The sequence below is a fragment of the Mytilus trossulus genome, chromosome 4, assembly GCF_036588685.1.
Source record: "Mytilus trossulus isolate FHL-02 chromosome 4, PNRI_Mtr1.1.1.hap1, whole genome shotgun sequence".
In the NCBI taxonomy this organism is placed as follows: Eukaryota; Metazoa; Mollusca; class Bivalvia; order Mytilida; family Mytilidae; genus Mytilus; species Mytilus trossulus.
In genome coordinates this window covers 32,751,747-32,767,661 of record NC_086376.1, presented here as the reverse complement: position 1 = coordinate 32,767,661, position 15,915 = coordinate 32,751,747, and the positions used below count along the sequence as shown (strand labels likewise).

The 15,915-nt window shown below is 32.2% G+C and overlaps 1 protein-coding gene across 1 annotated transcript in view; it reads right to left on the bottom strand.

Moving 5' to 3' along the window:
• LOC134715139 (DNA replication complex GINS protein SLD5-like) overlaps positions 1-15,915 on the bottom strand; it is a 34,978-nt gene that overhangs the window by 18,182 nt on the left and 881 nt on the right. The window contains exons 2-4 of the mRNA XM_063577085.1: positions 13,218-13,364; positions 6,082-6,135; positions 5,034-5,131 (exon numbers count right to left, since the gene is read on the bottom strand). Coding sequence (XP_063433155.1) covers positions 5,034-5,131; positions 6,082-6,135; positions 13,218-13,364 — 299 coding nt within the window. The remainder of the gene's footprint in view (positions 1-5,033; positions 5,132-6,081; positions 6,136-13,217; positions 13,365-15,915) is intronic.

The window sequence follows — 15,915 nt, the reverse complement described above, 5'->3', positions numbered from 1 at the left end:
TGAATTATCACTGATATGGTTATAGTCCCAATTCTCTACCGGGTGGAGAGTTGGGGCTGGCTACGACATGAACTGGAGATAATAAAAAGCACATGCTTCTGCATAATTCTCTGGTTTTTATAAAGAGTTTTATCAAAAAGATAAAAAAAAAAAATCATATATAATTGGGGGGGGGGGGGGGGGGGGGGATGTAAGAGTTAATTTTACCATTATTTATATTATACAGTTTCAAAAACTTACTTAATTTACAATATGATGTGACTATGATTTAGCAATGATTAAATAATGTGAATTATGTAGCATTACCACTAACAATAAACTGCATATATGTGATGCAAGGGAACTAACTCTACTTAAGTTATTGCATTCGAGTTAAAATTTAACTTTAGAAACCATTGTATTTTATTGTGAAGTCTCATCATGCTGATCATAAAAGTGACATGCAATCCATAATGTTCAAGTACTTAGCAAGATCTAGAATTGGTAGAAAAAATTGGAAACAATTAAGAATGAATGATCACTTCACTCAAAATTAGAGAAAGGGACTAAAAAGTGACTGTTCAATTTCCTACAAAAGTCTGTTAGTTTTTCAGACAGAGCTTACTCATAAATGCTTTAAATATCTTTCTTAGTAGAATATTATGACAAAATATAATATACCAATTTTAATGTCTTAAAGATTGTATTCAAAATTTTGTAGAGAGTTTCTTAAGAAGTTGTTCCAAATTACAGCTATGTACAAAACAGTTGATAATTTATAAACCACAGTTGTGTATTTCCAAAACATGTCTAACCAATATAGGTTGCGCATGGGTCTGGTACCAGCTCAGATAAACATATTCTTGAGGTGACATAACGCATTACTGCAAAATAGTACATTTCTATACAACTTGAAAGTAGTTTGAAAAAATTAAGCTACATAATATACAGTACATTGTATATGATAAAAGAATCATGTAAAAACTATAATAAAAAATAAAAATGCTAATATTTTTGCTATAAATCAGATACAACTAAAATGAATGGGGGCTAAATGTCTCAGTTGATCACACCTTCCACAAGTGAGTGGATTACTGTTTTATTTGCCAAATTGTTTTTTTTTCATACATTTAATCTAACTTTTATTATCTATTATTTTTTTCGGCAGATTAACTTCAGAACATGTTTTGTTTATTGTACCTAAGTTTATTAATAATAGTAATAAATTTATGAGACCTCTATTTATAAATGACTAATAGTCTTGACTGTTGTGTTTCCTGTCTTTCAGAAAAAAATGAATTACTTCCCCTTTAAAATACAGAATTTACAATAAATATAACCATTTTCATATCTTGTTTCTACAAACAATTTTAATCAATATTAACCTTTAACACTCTATTTGAAGTTAAAGTAAATTATCAAAATTTCAAAAACAAATCAGACTGCATCAAATTATGAAAACCTCTGATTTTCATTTGACCAAATATGAAAGACTGGTTTTCAACCCTTATACACTATATTTTCCCACTGAGAGGTTGATCAAAAACAACTATCCTTCACTCTGCCACTGTTGATGTATCTGTGACATTCAATAGCCCAGTGAGAGGATTAGATTAAAACCTGAGACAAAGAAGCGGGTATTCTTCTTCAGTAGAAATACCTGTGCCGACATCTCAGGGACATAAACCAAACAAAATTAAAAAAAAAGTGCTTAAATCACTAAACATACCAGGGTATTCATTTATTTTTGTAAACAATATAAAAAAGATGTGGTATGATTGCCAAAGAGACAACTATCCACAAAAGACCAAAACGACACAAACATAAACAATTATAGGTCACTGTACGGCCTTCAACAATGAGCAAAGCCCATACCGCATAGTCAGCTATAAAAGGCCGCAATAAGACAATGTAAAACAATTCAAACAAGAAAACTAACGGCCTTATTTATGTAAAAAAAATGAACAAAAAACAAATGTGTAACACATAAACAAACAACAACCACTGAATTACAGGCTCCTGACTTGGGACAGGCACATACATAATTAATGTGGCGGGGTTAAACATTTTAGCGGGATCCCAACCCTCCCCTAACCTGGGACAGTGGTACAACAGAAGAAACTGACTATAAAAATCAGTTGAAAAAGGCTTAACTCATCAGATAGACAAAAAATAAAAGTGGACGTGGCCGGGTACTTATACATCCCGATGCACAAAAAGACACAATGAACAGATCTGAGAGTACTCACAGTTATCTGACAGCTAGTTCAAAGCCACTAACAACTAATAAAAAATTCATGCCTCTAAGACTAAGTACATTATGCTAGAATATGTAATCTTCATCATGATGGCTCTGGTGTAACACAAGTTAATATCCAATAATTTTGGAAAGGAAAACTTTAAAAAGTTTTTATTGTCACCAATACCAAAGGGAGCTTTCTTTCACATATCCCAAGTCATGGTAAAAAGTGATGATAAGTGAAAAGTTGCATTAATCGGACATTTGAAATACCTATCTCATGAATGAAACTTTATTAAAATCAAAATTGTCAAAATCAAATATCAGCTTTATTTAACCATCCAAGCAACAATGCTCAGCTTTCAAGTATAAGGATTCAAGGATACAAGATTTAATGCAGGGCATGATAAAAATTGTACCACTTGAAGTCCAACAAATCTGGAATGATATATCCCATTAGACAGGTATACTTTACTAATTCTAAAAATAGTGTAAAGTTTGAATAAAATTTCAGAACAAGTGTTGGACATGTGAAGAAGATATATAAAGTCCCACAATAGACAACTTTAGAGTTGATGCATTTCCCTCAAAAACTCTGGTTTTAGTGAACTTCATTTATGCTTTTAGGGGCATCGTCACTTCCATTCCAATGTTGAGCAAGTGGTTGGAAAACTATAATTCTATATTGTACGAATTAGTCGGCAAATTGAATTCTCAAAATTGACAATAGGCACTTCTGTTGTTAGGGAATTGTCATTAAGTACATTCAGAACAACCATTATTTCTAGTTTATCCTGCACAATGATGATCACTAAGACGCTTGATGAATGTTAATAGTGCAGAGATACAGGTAATCCCCTTTATCTGGTAAATGACGTCATAAAGGCACGTATAATTGATGAGTTTTTTCCAGTGACAGATGAACTCCAAAGTGGTCTATTGAAACAATTGAAACTCTGGATAGACCAAAAATACAGAATTCATGACACACAATCAACACATGCAGTAGACAAATTCAAAACTATTATTTAAGAAGCAATTCCAGAGTTATTTCAACAAATTTACAAACAATAACTGGCAAAAAATATTGAATAAGTACTGGCAAAAATTATCTGACGATCTCATTGAAAAATACAGAATCCAAAACATGTACAAACATTTAGACACCAAAGGTTACAACACAATCTGCTATCATTCTGTTGGAAAATAATGTATTAATAGGACAATCATTTGGAAAGACTGCATCAAATTTGCATTAAAAAATACATGCCAAAAGAGAGAGTGAAGATTTTCAGGTTTAAGACAACTTCAACAAAAACTGATACTTCATGACTGATTAAATTAGAGAGATAACAAAAGAGTTATCAATTAGTTTTCAAATAAGGATTTCAATTTTTTATTAGAAAAAGGAAAAATGACTTTAATATTGACTGTAATAAATGAATTTGAATCAATGAGAATAGTACACAATAATGAATTACTAATGGTTTCATATCTGATAGTCATATAAAATATTTCAAAATGAGTTTAAATTATTGTGTAAACAACTCAATTTCAGAGGAGAAGATTTTTGTAAAAGTTAATGATGACTGATGCCAAGTAATGAGTAAAGCTAACTTGGATCTTATATAGTTAGTGCCAGGTGAGCTAAATATAGCATTTTACCCTCACACTCTATTTATAGCAATACTGGTCATGTTGGTGGACAAACAGTGTCATCAGACATATATCTAAACTAGATATCCAAATGGCCAAGCTAGGTTAAATTCATTCTGATAGTCAAAAAGAAAACTGTTTTGTGAAAGATTTCTGACAAAGACAGTTAATTGATGACGGGTGCCGACTGCCAAGTGATGAAAAAAGCTCATTTGGATATTTAGGCTAGGTAATCTTTAAAAGGCTCACACAAAATGAACAAATTATGGTAGCTTCAACATTCAAAAGCTTTGTCCACGTTTATAAAACAATCAAACTTAATATTTGTATGAATAAGATATTAATGCTGATTTCTATAGAATACTATTTAGAGAATTTGGTGAGGCTTCTTGATAACAGTCCATACATACTAGACAACAAATAATAATTCCAATTATCAAATATGTTACATTAAAATTAGATCAATCTCAAACTAGTGAAACTCATAATAGGAAAAGACAGTTGAAAAACATTAAATAAAATTGAGAATGGAAATGGGGAATGTGTCAAAGAGACAACAACCCGACCAAATAAAAAACAACAGCAGAAGGTCACCAACAGGTCTTCAATGTAGCCAGAAATTCCCACACCCGGAGGCGTCCTTCAGCTGGCCCCTAAACAAATATATACTAGTTCAGTGATAATGAACGCCATACTAATTTCCAAATTGTACACAAGAAACAAAATTAAAATAATACAAGACTAACAAAGGCCAGAGGCTCCTGACTTGGGACAGGCGCAAAATGCGGTGGGGTTAAACATGTTTGTGAGATCTCAACCCTCCCCCTATACCTCTAACCAATGTAGAAAAGTAAATGCATAACAATACGCACATTAAAATTCAGTTCAATAGAAGTCCGAGTCTGATGTCAGAAGATGTAACCAAAGAAAATAAACAAAATGACAATAATACATAAGTTTTCTTTTGGCAATGCATATTTTTGAAGTAACATTTAACTGTCACTTGTTGTGTATAAAACAGTCATGCATAGCATGCACACCTTTTTTTGCATTTAAAACTTGAAAAAAAAGTAACTTTTAGTGCTTAACATATAGGGATTTCTGGAAAAATCCCAACGTGAAACTCAGAAAAAGATGTTTCTTTTAAAAAAAAACTTACTCTTTTGCAAAAGTAAATTCTTCTTGAGATAATTTGCATGGTTCTTCTTCCTTTCTTTGTTTGTCTTGTTCCAAAATATATGTCGTATACTTTTCAATCTGCAATAATGAAAAAAAATATAAAGAACACAAAATTCATCATTCAAATAAAGATGATAACTATCTATCAAATTAAACACTTCACATATAAATACTACTCAGAAAGTGTTTTTAAATAATTCAAGTTGGAACTTCATTTTAATTGCAAATATTCCTACAGTAATGGTATGCAAACTTTATGACTATATATCACAAGGTAGGAAGTTTGAAAAGTGCTTGAAAATTGTTCCACCTGTTGATTGATTGGTGTTTAACAGCACTTTAAGCCTACAGCCTATATCATGGTGGGCAGTTTTGATTAGTGGAGGAAGGTTGAGAGCCCAGAGAAAACCATGAATTTCTGTAAGAAAAGTGATTCTTTTTAATAAATATTATTTCAAGGAAAATGGACATGTGAAGGGAAGAAACTATATCTCAAGGGAGGAAGCCTTCGGGTCTTTTAACTTCTCAAGTATAAAGCCTTATACAAATAGTTAACATTACTGCTGCTGTCAGATAATTATCCCAATGTCTTTTACCACATGCAGGTATATAAGACAAGAGACATTTAGTGCAATTAGTTTCTTGTACATTTTCTTAAAAGTTGCACTTACATACAGAATAATTGCATTTTTGTTTTTAATACTGACTTAATCAGCAAGAATATCAAGCAAGCCTACTAGAAACAATTCTATATTTGCTACTGTGGATTCATTAGTGTTCGTTGGACACCAATTTTTGTGGATTTAGTGGTTACTGGTAAACCACGAAATTAAATGTTCCACGAATGACAGATTTGATGTAGGATTGTATGTAGAATGCATCAAAACCACGAAATTAAATATCCATGTACATGCAAGTATTCCCTAATTCTCTAAAATTGATACCAACAAAATAAATGAATCAACAGTATTCAGACAAATGTGTTAATTTTTTTTTTTATATTAAATTAGATGTTGTTTCATACATACTTTCTGTAATCTACACCTTAGATAACTGCTGAGAACATATCTTATTCTATCTATCTGCAAAAATAATACAATTCATTAAAGCTGACAATCGAGAAATTCACAATAAAAGGATAAGTCTTTTGACATAAATGTCCCCACTCAAGCTTTCTTAACAGGGTAATAATTGTTATGTTAATGATAGTTTTTGAAGAGTTTGTTTGTTGTAATCTCAGGACAGGCAAGTTGAGCATTAGAATTGTTATGAAAATAGGCGAGTGATATGAGAGCCAAATTTACATTTTTAATGCACCTACCTAACACACGGCTAAATTATATATCACTGGAAAGCTAAGAACGTGTACTGTCTAAATATGCCGGTCGTCAAAAGAAATTATAGTGCATTTTTTTTTAAATCGAGGTCAAAGGTCATGGGTGCAATTTCAATTCTCGGATACTTCCAGTGGAAAAACGGAGTCAAACCAAATGCAAAAACGAAACAGTTTAATAGAAATGCTGTATTAATGTATATATATTAATATATTTCTATCATAGTATTCATTAATTTTGGTTGATTTTAACGGTAATGCATGTTACGTAACGTTTTCTCTCGGAGTCTTTGAAAATCAATCATTAAGTCACACAAATGTATCTAAAGTGGCCCTTGCATTATCTAGATCTTATAATACCTCTTTATCATTTGATTACACGTATTTACAAACATATATCCTTAAATTTGATATAAATATTCCGAAATAAGATATTTGAAGCAAGGGGAAAATAAAACATATGACGTATTTTTAATTGTTTAGAAAAGTCCCATGATGAGCTGTACAATAAAATTCAGGAAGCGTATGGTCTTCTGTTAGTTTGAAAGCCTTCCAACTGCTTCAAGATGAGACAACCATAGGGCAGATTTTTGTTGTTATTGTAGTGCAATATGTTGAGTCTGGATCATACCGCAATTTCATTTACTTCACTAAATCAGATATGATAGAGTACTAACTAACATTACTAAAATGAGTAAGGTGCTACATGTACTAGTATATTTTTTATCAACAAATTTACAAATTTAATATAAAACATTACAAGGGAAATATGATCACTTATTGTACATGTTGTATGTCAAAATGTGTATGATTTTACTTTAGTCGGTCGCTGTGTATCTCGAGATATCTAATTAATCAAACAACACTTGACAAAGTAGTTTGTCCTTTTTTTTAAATTACGCTTGTGATGACATTCGGCTACTTTGGCACTAAGTATTACTTTTTTATATCTTATTACACCGCTTCAAAAGGGAGGACAAGGTTATCCTAATATTCAACCTTTTATTTGGCTTTCTTATAAAAAACCCCGTTAGCGTATAACCTTAATGATCGAAACGTCGGACCAATGGGATGTTCGACCATTTAGGTGTCGGAATATTGCGATATCGGAATATTATAGCTTCATTTTAACTTGTAATCTCATCATTCTTATCGGTCAACATATCCATACAAAGACAACTTCCTTGGCATGGGTATATATCAGTACAGCAGAGGTTTTGCTCAAAGCGGACACAAGATCTACTATATACAGATTGAATTAAAAATTGGGAATGAACATGAGGGATTTGTCAAAGAGACACCAACCCGTTCAAAAAAGCAGGCAACGACCGAAGACCACCAAATTGGTCATCAATGCAGCAAGAAACTCCAAAACCCGGAGGCGTTCTTCACCTGGCCTCGAAACAAAAATGTACTAGTTTGAAATGATAATGGACGTCATACTAAGCTTCGAAATATACTCAAGAAGTTAAAATGAAATATCATACAAAACTAAGAAAGACCAGAAGCTCCTGACTTGGGAAAGGCGCAAAATTGCGGCCGGGTTAATCATGTTTTTGGAAATCTCAACCCTCCCCCTATACCTACATGTATACCAATGCTTGAGATCAAATCTGGTAGAAAGTTGGATTACATCATACCGGACCTATGTTGCCTTTTAGCCAACCAAAGTCATACGGAGAACTTATTGTTTCTGTTGTTAGGTCGACATTGTCTTGGATAAAATTTGACCCCAAGAAGAAAAAAAATGCCATGTAGAATGTATGCCCCATTTTCAATTTTTCTAATCTCCTGATCAGTCAAACTTGTTAATAGATATCAAAGGTGTGTCCATAAATACGGTGCATTTGTAATGATAAACATAAATGAAAAAGAGTAAAAAAAAATATGTATAGATAATATATAATATATATTTTCTACATTGGTTAGAGGTATAGGGGGAGGGTTGAGATCTCACAAACATGTTTAACCTCGCCGCATTTATGCGCCTGTCCCAAGTCAGGAGCCTCTGGCCTTTGTTAGTCTTGTATTATTTAAATTTTTGTTTCTTGTGTACAATTTGGAAATTAGTATGGCGTTCATTATCACTGAACTAGTATATATTTGTTTAGGGGCTAGCTGAAGGACGCCTCCGGGTGGGGGAATTTCTCGCTACATTGAAGACCTGTTGGTGACCTTCTGCTGTTGTTTTTTTATTTGGTCGGGTTGTTGTCTCTTTGACACATTCCCCATTTCCATTCTCAATTTTATATTCTACTAAAGCCATACATCTAAGAACTTTGTCAATAGGAATATTGTACGCTTTATTGACTGCCGAAGATGTGCCATCATCCAAAAGACAATACAGCAATATTTTTAAAGCAGGTGGCATAATTTCAATTGAATAATCCAGTGAAATGTTTTTAGATAATGGATATTCATCTGATTGAATTACAAATTTACCCAATGTCTGCTTCTGTAAAATACTAGTAGCTGCATAAAGTGCTTGCAACCAGTTTCGCAGTCACTGCTCAGATCTTTAAAATTGACAGACTATATATCACAGTAATTTTAAACGGGTAATGTTCCGTCATTACGGCATAAGACAACATTATAGAGATACTGTATACAATATATTGGATTTACCTTGGTCTTGTTGCGGCTGTGTACATATAACTATAAACTAACCATATATTTTTAGTTTTTGTTGAAGCTGATAAAATATTGTGTAGTTTCCTCGGCAGCGATCCTCGAGCAGGAATTAAGCCCGGTTAACTGATCAAGTAATCAGTATAGTTGTTAACCAGAATACTGCCTTGTGTACAGGCACGTCATCTTTAATCGTCGAAATGTTAGTAAAAGCTGTGGTATGCTTAGAATTAAATAGCTCTTTACTTTCTGATTTCAAATTGTGTAGCAAATATTTAGAGATGCAAGCTCGATGGTATAAAGATTTAATAGTACAATTATCATGAGTTATTTTGTAGATCAGATCATTGTAGGAGATATATGTAGTAACACTCAATACAGCTTGAGCTTGCTCCTCAGAGGATACCTTATGAAGTTGTGTAACTTGCTTATAGGCTTTATACAATTGCAAAATATATTCAAAAACAGAAAAATCAGAATGAGTTGTAGATCTACTGCCCTCGTTGATATATGAGAAGAGACTGGTCGGTAGAATTAGTACATGTAGTACAAAGTCTTTGTACAGACAAAACTTAATTTTGAAATATTTATAGCAACTCTTATGATATTTTGTATTTTCAAATGGGATGTTTTCATTTTTTTCATATTCATCGATCAGTCTTCTGTAAACTTCATCTTTTCATTTTCCCACTGCAGCAATACAACTGTATCTTCATTTAAGCAATTGCATTTAAGTGTTTCTATGTAGTAAATACACGACAGACTATGCATCTGTGTCAATCAATGGATAGTGTTTGCTGTTTAGCACAGGAAGGGTTTTATTGTGAACTGGACTGTGAAAATTTGACACGACTCGGAAGATTTTCTACAACTTTCCGATACGATTCCTTATTTAGAAAAGGGTGAATTCTACAGAACTCAAAAACATTGTTTAACTTTGATTTGATCTTTATTTCGGACAATTTTATATCTATTTAAGCTACACTGAAGTTAAAGATAGAAAAAGAACTGTTTAAGTATGATTTGTCGTACTCTAATAGCACTATTAAGTACACGGAAATCGACTAATATATTCAGTAAAAAAACAATAACGAAATAGATAAGGGATTCCGGAAACTATACTGATTTACCCAACATCATAAAATTACAGAATTCGTGATTTAAAGAAATGGTGAGAAAAAGTCTTGATCTTGAATGAAAAAACGATAATTGATTAGTAATTTGGTGTGTTCTAAAATGGAAAGAGTGCAAAAGCATTTAATAAAAAATTAATTGTAGATCTGAAAAGGTCAGGATTATGAAAATTTTCGTACAAAATGTCAAATATTTAGAAGGAATGCAAAAGCATGCAGACTTACAGTTGTAAATATTGTTTTTCATTATTTTAAGAATCTAATTCACTTTATTATTCTGTCTGAAAGAAGAGATACTACTAATTTATTTTGATTGAAAAATATGTCGTAACTTTATAATTTTCAACTAATTTCTGAAATAAACATCAATTTTACAAAAACTGCACTGTACGATTTTGTGACGACCGGGCAAAAATCAAAGTTAAATCATTATTCTTTCATTTAAAAAAGAAATTAGCCGTGTGTTAGGTGGGTGCATTAAAGTCCTTAACTAGACGTCTTTTTCAAATATTACACTCGCCTAAAAGAGATAAATATGCATTGGAAATAATATTGTTGACAAAGGAAGATAACTCTAATTTCAAATACAAACATCCACCTCTTTAAAACATTTGGTATAAAACACAATATAATATAAACGGATCAATTTATCAAAGAGCCACTCTAAAAATGAGATATGAGAGACTGTAAAACACACACTAAAATACATATATTTTACATCTATAACATATATTAAAATATATCTTAGCATAAAACACCATATTATTAAAAACAATTATACCAAAAAAAACACAACATTATATACACTTATTATGAGTATAAAATACACTTTCTATTAAACTAGAGGCTCTAAAGAGCCTGTGTCGCTCACCTTGGTATATGTGAATATTCAACAAAGGACACAGATAGATTTGTGACAAAATTGTGTTTTGGTGATGGTGATGTGTTTGTAGATCTAACTTTACTGAACATTCTTGCTGCATACAAATATCCCCATCTATAATGATTGGCCCAGTAGTTTCAGTTGAAAATGTTAGTAAAAATTTACAAATTTTATGAAAATTGTTAAAAATTGACAATCTGTTTGTCTGAAATTTTCAGGGCAGATAGATCTTGACCTGATAAACAATTTAACCCCATGCCAGTTTTGCTCTTAATTCTTTTGTTTTCGAGTTATAAGCCAAAAACTGCATTTTACCCCTATGTTCTATTTTTAGCCATGGTGGCTATCTTGATTGGTTGACCGGGTCACCAGACACAATTTTCAAACTAGATACCCCAATGATGATTGTGGCTAAGTTTGGTTTAATTTGGCCCGGTAGTTTCAGAGGAGAATATTTTTGTAAAAGATTACTAAGATTTACGAATAATGGTTAAAAATTGACTATAAAGGGCAATAACTCCTAAAGGGGTCATTTGACCATTTCGGTCATGTTGACTTATTTGTAAATCTTATTTTGCTGAACATTATTGCTGTTTACAGTTTATCTCTATCTATAATATTATTCAAGATAATAACCAAAAACAGCAAAATTTCCTTAAAATTACCAATTTAGGGGTAGCAACCCAACAAGAGGTTGTTCGATTCATCTGAAATTTTCAGGGCAGATAGATCTTGATCTGATAAACAATTTAACCCCATGTCAGAATTGCTCTAAATGCTTTGGTTTTTGAGTTATAAGCCAAAAACTGCATTTTACCCCTATGTTCTATTTTTAGCCATGGCGGCCATCTTGGTTGGTTGACCGGGTCACCGGACACAATTTTTAAACTAGATACCCCAATGATGATTGTGGCCAAGTTTGGTTTAATTTGGCTCAGTAGTTTCAGAGGAGAAGATTTTTGTAAAAGTTAACGCCGGACGCAGGACGACGACGACGGACGACGGACGACGGACGCAAAGTGATGAGAAAAGCTCACTTGGCCCTTTGGGCCAGGTGAGCTAAAAAGTACTTCATTGCAGATTTTGGCTGCAAATAACAAACTCGGTCATCATGAAACATAAATAAAATCTGATCCTCATTACATGTATAACTTTTTTTTTTAATAATGACATCATTAATATTATTTAAACAGATGCTACATTCTTGCACCTTGCACAAGTTGTGTAATTTTCTTTACAAATATGGTCATATAAACTAATATCATTTTGTAACTTTAATATCTGCACTTATATTCCATGTATAAACTTCTTGGAATAATAATTGATAAGATGAATAGAATGTTGTGGTCAATGCACTGTGTTTTGCTAATCTCAAAAATAGTGACAAAGTGGGACAATTGTCAGCCTCATAGGTGCTTTGCTTGCATGAATGGAATTGTTACCCCAAAAAGACATTTTATTACATATTTGACCTGTGACTAATTTTGCTGAAGGAAGCATATACATGTATACCATTTCACAAGAAGTTGTTTACATAGAGGATAGTATTATAATTTCAGATGACAAAAGAAAATGAAATTGCATATTTTGTAAATTGAAATGACAAGTTGTCCTTGACCTCATTTCCATGGTTGATGATTTAGTATACTTAATGATAAGCTTTTACATGATATCATGATCTATGTTATTTCAAATAATATGTCAACTATATATGTTTTATAAATCTAAGAATTGTGAGGTGTCAATCTTTGCATGACAGACAGGGTCAGCTGATCTTCAACATCAATTTAGTAATATTGTATATAAGCATTGTTTTGAGTGGACTTATTTTCAAAAGATTAATTGGTTTTTGAGTTGGCTGACAGTTCACAAAATCTTTTTTTCCCTGTGGTCCTTCAAGAAAATCTGCTGGTCCTCACTATTAATTCTATTGAAAAATACTAAAATTGTGTCAGTCCTATGCAAAATTTTGGGGCTAAAATCCTGATGACCACCACTTTTCGCGAACTCTGGCGCTAAGTGTATTTCCAAAATTTACATAAATAACAGACTGAAATTATTTTATTGTTCAATAATTAAGTTTTTTTTTATGGTAGACAAATATTAAACAAACAAAATGTATTTGTAAGTTATAAAAGTTTCATGATAACTGTTTGTTTGTTTCTTTATGAAATCTAGTTTATATACCTCCATCCTGTGTATACTAATTTTGAAATCGCCTTTCTTGGCTCTTTTGATGTTTTCTTCCATTTCTGTTATCTGATCTATCATGCATTCTACTAACTCTACTTTACATTCAAGCAGATCTGGTGAAAATTTCTCATTTAACCATGCCTGAAATAGAAAAATAACAATTTTACTAAACATTCATAGACAAAAATTTAAACAATTTCAAAAAAATATTGAATAACAATTAAAGTGTTTGCATCTGGGACTATTATAACCGTTACACCAATCAGTGTAATAAAACTCCACATCTTGGTTGTTAGAACAAGACTTGACCATAACAATTAATTGATACTTGATAAGTTATTTGTAATAAAAGAATGTTAATGTTTAACATCTTTTTTTTAAAACTTTTTTAAAAGGGGGGATGCTGATTGCACAAGTCAATATACAAGCATGTGTTCGACTTGATAAACTGTTTTCTTTGTAACTGGATTATAAATTTATTTATTTAAATTAAATTATCATTAGCATTTGCTGAAACTTATATAAATAATTCAATAAATCAATTGTCTATCTTAAGAAAGTGTTCTATTGTTAGGTTTGTCGATTTACCTGTACAACCTCAGGTACATGAGATTAACTATCTTTATCCCGATATCCCTCAGGCATTCAAAAACTAAAACAAATTTGAACGATGGCTGAAGACAAGTAAATGATAGGGTCATTTGACAATGGCAGAAGATATTTGAAAAATGGTGAGGTGCCATCATTAAACAGGACAATGAAATCTGAACAGATCCACCAGTTTCCAGTCCCATGAGTATTATAGTCCCATGGCCAGTTTGTATCTAAAGATTGTGTTAAAGAATATAAGTGTTTAGACTGTCATGACATTTCGAGTTGTCAGCTCAAATCAAAATTTGACGAATGGTATCCAGGTATGTTGAAAAGTCGTTCACATAAGTCTATTTTTTTCTAAATTTTTTTGTAGACTTAGTTTTGATTTTTTAATATGAGGCAGGCATTACCTGTTAATGTGGATGAAGTCTGTATGAATTTTTTTTTTAATTCAAACATGTTCATAAATGAAACATAAATACTGTAACTTTTTCGATTTTGGTTCTGTTGTGACGTTATTTTAGTTATGACGTAATATTCAATGTAAACAAAGAAACGCTGTCATCAGGTAACATTTTTTCCCTATCAAACAATTATTAAAAATCAATTGGTATTGAGTTCCTTCTTATATTTTGGTAAACTGATCAATATATATATTATTCAACGTCTCATGCCAACAAGACTGGAAAAGAAATTAGATCTGAAAAAAAGGTAACTATTTTGAGTTCATTTATAGTTGAATGAAAACAGGAATCTCCATGGCCTGTTAACTAACGATGGCGCCCCATCATGTTTTAAATGTCTTGGACCATCGTCAAATGACCTGCGCCATCGTTTAATTGTGTTCCGCCATCATTCAAAACTGTTAGGGTTTTTATAGCTTGACGCCATTTTTTTAGCAATTATAATCAAATACATGTAATTGCATAACCCTAGGCTTTTTATATTATAATCCAATACAGGTAATTCTTGAGCCTGAGAGATATCTGGATTTTTGCGCCTGTCCCAAGTCAGGAGCCTCTGGCCTTTGTTAGTCTTGTATTATTTTAATTTTAGTTTCTTGTGTACAATTTGGAAATTAGTATGGCGTTCATTATCACTGAACTAGTATATATTTGTTAAGGGGCCAGCTGAAGGACGCCTCCGGGTGCGGGAATTTCTCGCTACATTGAAGACCTGTGGGTGACCTTCTGCTGTTGTTTTTTTATTTGGTCGGGTTGTTGTCTCTTTGACACTTTCCCCATTTCCATTCTCAATTTTATTAAGATCACCAATCACTTTTACCTGAGTTTGTACAGGTAGATCAACAAATCAGACAGGACTCAGGAGAATACTATCTGAAAATTGACGATTGATTTGTCATATTATTCATGACTTCTGAATTTGACACGGTCCGTGAAAAATAAGCTCATGTCTGTCAACTGAACGGTATTTAGCGGGTGTGACCCGAGATTTTCACAATTCTCAGGGATCACCGGGGACACCTGCCAGTTCACTGAATAACCCGAGAATTATGAAAATGACCCGTTTTTACCTGGATTTGTAAGCCTAGAGAATGACTTCATGAGTGATTTTCTTTGAAATACCGGCAAATTTGTAATTCTTCCATCAACAGAAGTTCAGCTACCAGTGTAAACTATCAAATTACGTAACCCATCAATTGCATGGCTTCACTTGACAGCTTTGGTGACATATACACTGTTAATAAACACCCATAACCTTAGCGTAAATAAATTCCACTGTTGTCACGTTTTACAAACATTTTTCAACTGAGTTACTTCCCCTTTGTTGTCACCATTCAAAATTGTTCCTTATATTTACGTTTTTGAGGGTAAAAAAGATAAAATCTACTACAAATAGAATTCAAATACATATTGAAAATAAATTTTCATTTAATTCATACCTTAATACAATTATAAAAAAAAAGTTGAAAATTATTTTTTTCATCTATACTTTCTTAAACTGTTTAACTTTTTTTACTATTCTCTAATTCTGTTATCCTAACATACAGGCATTTTCAAAACGAGTCAAGACAGCTGGTCAATAGAACAACTGACGAGCAAAGACAGAAAAGCCAGTCACAAGGAGAAGAAGATTT